The 4,330-nt window shown below is 43.7% G+C and overlaps 1 protein-coding gene across 1 annotated transcript; it reads left to right on the top strand.

Moving 5' to 3' along the window:
• The first annotated feature begins 2,958 nt into the window (after nt 1-2,958).
• On the top strand, nt 2,959-3,411 carry LOC126488550 (40S ribosomal protein S15a). The gene has a single exon (XM_050122092.1). The coding sequence runs from the start codon at nt 2,985-2,987 to the stop codon at nt 3,375-3,377; it is 393 nt and encodes a 130-aa protein (XP_049978049.1). The 5' UTR covers nt 2,959-2,984; the 3' UTR covers nt 3,378-3,411.
• The last annotated feature ends 919 nt before the right edge of the window (nt 3,412-4,330 follow it).

Here is a 4,330-nt window from a genome sequence, read left to right as displayed (position 1 = left end):
TCTTCAAGTGTATCTAGTATTGGAGAAGGGTGCTCCCAAGATCAGTGTCTGGAGACCAAGACTGCCTGTGGTTCTTCTATTTCCATATTGCAAAGATAACAAACCCACAACAAAGGAGTTATGATGCCCAAAATTCCTAATGATTGAGAAACTTGGTTATAATGCTAAAGATGGCCTAGAGTGGGTGAATTCTGTAAACATCATTGAAGACCTTGTTTCTTCCCATAGTTATTTCCCATCTTTCCCAAGACAGTTGATTTTAGCTCGTTATGGTTCATTTATTGGGTCTGGAACAAATTTGATTTTGCTGGGGGAGCAAAAATGACCATAATGATACTTGGAAGATACACTGGCTAATGACAATTGATGTAGGTTCATGTTAATCTCACTGTACAAGAATAAGATTTTTGAGCCAAATTTGACACAACCTTTAATTAAATATTGGCCAGGATGTTGGACTCTGGCAACATCCATTCCCAAGTCCCCAGAAAATGACAGAGTCACATTTTGCAGAGAGTTATAAAGACAACCCATAAGGCCACCATATTTCCCACCAGGTCCAACCAGGGACAAGCATATCCTGATATATTTACTCTATACCATCCCCTAACACCCACAGCCAATCAGGAACAAGCATACACTCTGATGTATTTTCTGCCTGCATCCCTCCTGCAAACACACGGTCAAGCCCATACAGTGCAGTTGGGTGAAACAAACTTGTTTAGGGGAGTGAAAACAGGTGATCTGTTAGCTTCCATGAACAATAGCCTCCAGCATTTCAGGAAGTACTCGTCCTTGGGCAAGGTGCTTATAAGCTAGAGGAAATTTTGCTTCATGGATCTCTTAGGCACAGTAATTAAAACATAATTTGGCTCTCACATTTATTATTGTTATTGCTGTATTGTTAGTTATATAGGTATTTTTCCTATCATTTAAGGCATCATTTGAACATGAGTCAGAAGTTATCTCAGTTAGAGCCTCATGTTACCAACCACACCTCTTACACCTGTTTCATGAGGACAGATCCAGGAGGAACATAACCAGTGCCCTTACAGAAAAAAAACACGTAGCTTTCCTACCATTGGAGGACACAGACGAAAGGTGATATCTGTGAATCAGAAGGTCAGCCCACCCCAGACACCAACTCTAGCAACCTGGCCTTCAATTTCCCAGGCTGTAGAACTTCAAGAATCTATTTTTTGTAAAAACACTCACTTTCTGCTGATTTACCACAGTGATCTGACTTCAGGTATCTGACAACTCAACACTGAGGCACAAGGATGAAGGAATTCCAGTAAACTGATAAACCTGGGTACACTTGAAACAGAAATCAGGGAGTTTCTTCTGCTCATCTATAGAGTCTGACACAGAAATTTGTACTTAAAGTCTGGCAAACCCTGTCATTTGTAATTGTGACACACTCATTCTATCTTGTGGAAACATGTAGAATAATCCAGATGTCTTCTGTACTTGCAATTGCTCTAACATATTTTCATCCACTTTTCTTCTTTGGCAGGTACGAAAGGGTGAGGGATGTAGTCTGTCCTTATTCTTTCCCTGAGAGCCAGGCTCTTGACAGTTCCATTCTGAGAAAGCCTGGAGGGAAGGTTGTTTGGAACTTTCCAAGGTCGCTAAGTTCAGCTGTGAAGATGAGGACTAGGAGGATGAGATCCTCCACCTTGTCATCTCCCAGACTCCATCTTACACACCGTAGTCTTGATGGATGAGTCACCAAAAATCAGCATTCCACACTGCCCTTCTGTTTCAGAAGGTGAGAATTGCCAAGGTCCTTCAAGGATCAAGGTTATCAAATTTAGATTTTTCTCCATGAAGCACAACACAGACTTTATCTCCCATTTATTTCATTTTCTTTCTGTCCATAAAAGTACTTCAAAGTGTGGGAGGCCATTCAGAGCTTGGTGTGTAAAATGTTAATCATGAGCTGGCTGCCAAGCTCTGGCTCGTGAGTTAAGGACGTTTGTTCCCAGTGCTGTCAGAGATGAGCAGTGTGATCTTGGAGAGAAAGTTAATTAATTTTCCCAAGTGCGTTAGCTTAGTTGAGTATTGATATAAAAGAAAGAACCCTATCAAATGAATTTCCGTGGTTTTTGAAAGGACTTTATTGAAGAAGTTTAGAAGTCTAAAGATCACAGCAAAATGGTTTCAGTCATTCCCAATTCACGCTGTCAATAATCCTCAGTCAGTAAATCTAAGGGATCTTGAATTTCCCTCCTGTAGTATAAATCCAATACACTGAATTTATAAGTCAGAGGTGGACGCTGGCTCAGTAGAATGCAGTGCACTGGCTTCTAAGCCCCAGGCTCGATGCTTCGTTCTCTGTGTGCATTTGCTCGTTGGGCCTTTCAGTCCCAATCTTGTACTTCGTCTGCTTTGTCAAGCTCTTCCTACCTGCGTCATCATCGTGCCGAATTAGTCAGGAACCGAGTATTGAGTTTCCGCTATGTACTAAGAAACCTGCAGATGTTGTTCAAAGCCTTGCTACAGTGTCTGACATGTTTCAAATGTTCAGCGAACGTGTGCCAAACGAATGCCTTCGTGAGCGAGTTTCACGTGATTTCTCAGTGACTATTAAGTCATCGACGACAGCAGAAGCTGTTGCTGAGACATTCTGCTAATTTGGAGCAATGAACGGGATTTTCTTGTGTGGAAGGGGTGGAGAATGGCCCAGCCACATGGGTGCAGGAGCCCCTGGAGGCCAGAAGAGGCCTTTAGATCCCCTGGAGATGGCGTTCCAGGCAGTCCTGAGCTTCCCAGTGTGGGTGCTGGGACACAAACGTGAATATTCTGGAAGACTGTTAGTGCCCTTACCCACTGCGCCATCCCTACAGCACTAAGATCAGTTTCCTCTTAACTGTCTCTTATTTTCTTAACTTGGAAACTGGTGAAAAACATTTGATAGGATGAGGTCATCTTTTTAAAAAAATATTGTTTCCCTCTTTCGGCCATCTTCCCGCGCCGCCACCATGGTGCGCATGAACGTCCTGGCCGATGCTCTCAAAAGCATCAACAATGCAGAGAAGAGAGGCAAACGCCAGGTCCTCATCAGGCCCTGCTCCAAAGTCATCGTTCGGTTCCTAACCGTGATGATGAAGCACGGTTACATTGGTGAATTTGAAATCATTGACGACCACAGAGCTGGGAAGATCGTCGTGAACCTCACCGGCAGGTTGAACAAGTGTGGAGTGATAAGCCCTAGATTTGATGTGCAACTCAAAGACCTAGAAAAATGGCAGAACAATCTGCTCCCGTCCCGTCAGTTTGGCTTCATTGTACTGACCACCTCAGCTGGCATCATGGACCATGAAGAGGCAAGACGAAAGCACACAGGAGGGAAAATCCTGGGATTCTTTTTCTAGAGATGTAAAACATAAATAAAGAGCCTTTATGGACTGTGAAAAAAAATAAAAAAAAAATATTGTTTCAATTAAAGAAATTTGTATAGCTTTTTATATCCACCTCCAGCTGAGCATATAGCCCAACACTATAAATTCTAGATATCTGAAAGAGACAAAATATAGAGAGGGGATCTGAGACAGGTAGGCTGCTCTTAAAGTCATTCATATTTTGCCATTTTCATCGTGGTCATTATCACCACCACCACCACTACCACCCAGGCCCAGAATCACAACACTGCATTCACAAAGGCAATACTTATGTGGTCTAAACAGCTAAAAGAAGCAGAGCAGGACAGGTCACTCCCACACCATATCCAGCCTCCCCAGTGAGTCAGATCTCCAAAATCCTTCTCTAGAATCTAGCCTCCTGATTCTCTGACCCTTCCCCTCCACGCACCCTCCCAAATCTGCCATACCTTGTCTGGGTCTCACATCCAGTGTCCAGACCTAGTCTGGCTGCTCACCATCTGTGCAGTAACCCACCTGCAGGAATCTGCCAGAACCCAGAGATCCCTTCCACACTGTATCCAACCTCTCCACCGAGTCAAACCTATACCCACACTCACACACACACAGGGGAGTGGGGGGAGGGGGCTCAAGGGGGAAGGGAGAAGGAATTATAAAAAGCCTTTAAAAATAAATAGCTATGAATTGGCTTATTAGCAGCATGAACTCATGTTCAGAGGGCTGTAAATATGAGAGCTCACTGCCAAGGCAATCCTCAGCATCTAGGAGCTCCTTCTCCCCACTGTGTGTGAAGAGCTTCTGTGGTGGAAACAAAGATTTAGGGCTCCTTTTCTCTCTCCTAGAAGCACCCCTAGTCCACTTGTGAGGGGTCCGTCTCATAACTTCTTCCACACTTCTCTCTTAATACTGTCACAGGATGGTAAGAGTGCCAGGAACTGCTCTAAAGA

The sequence above is a fragment of the Alexandromys fortis genome, unplaced genomic scaffold, assembly GCF_014885135.2.
Source record: "Alexandromys fortis isolate MF-2015 unplaced genomic scaffold, M_Fortis_MF-2015_v1.1 scaffold_170, whole genome shotgun sequence".
In the NCBI taxonomy this organism is placed as follows: Eukaryota; Metazoa; Chordata; class Mammalia; order Rodentia; family Cricetidae; genus Alexandromys; species Alexandromys fortis.
Note: the sequence above shows the minus strand (reverse complement) of the source record. Positions and strands in the feature narration are given on the sequence as shown.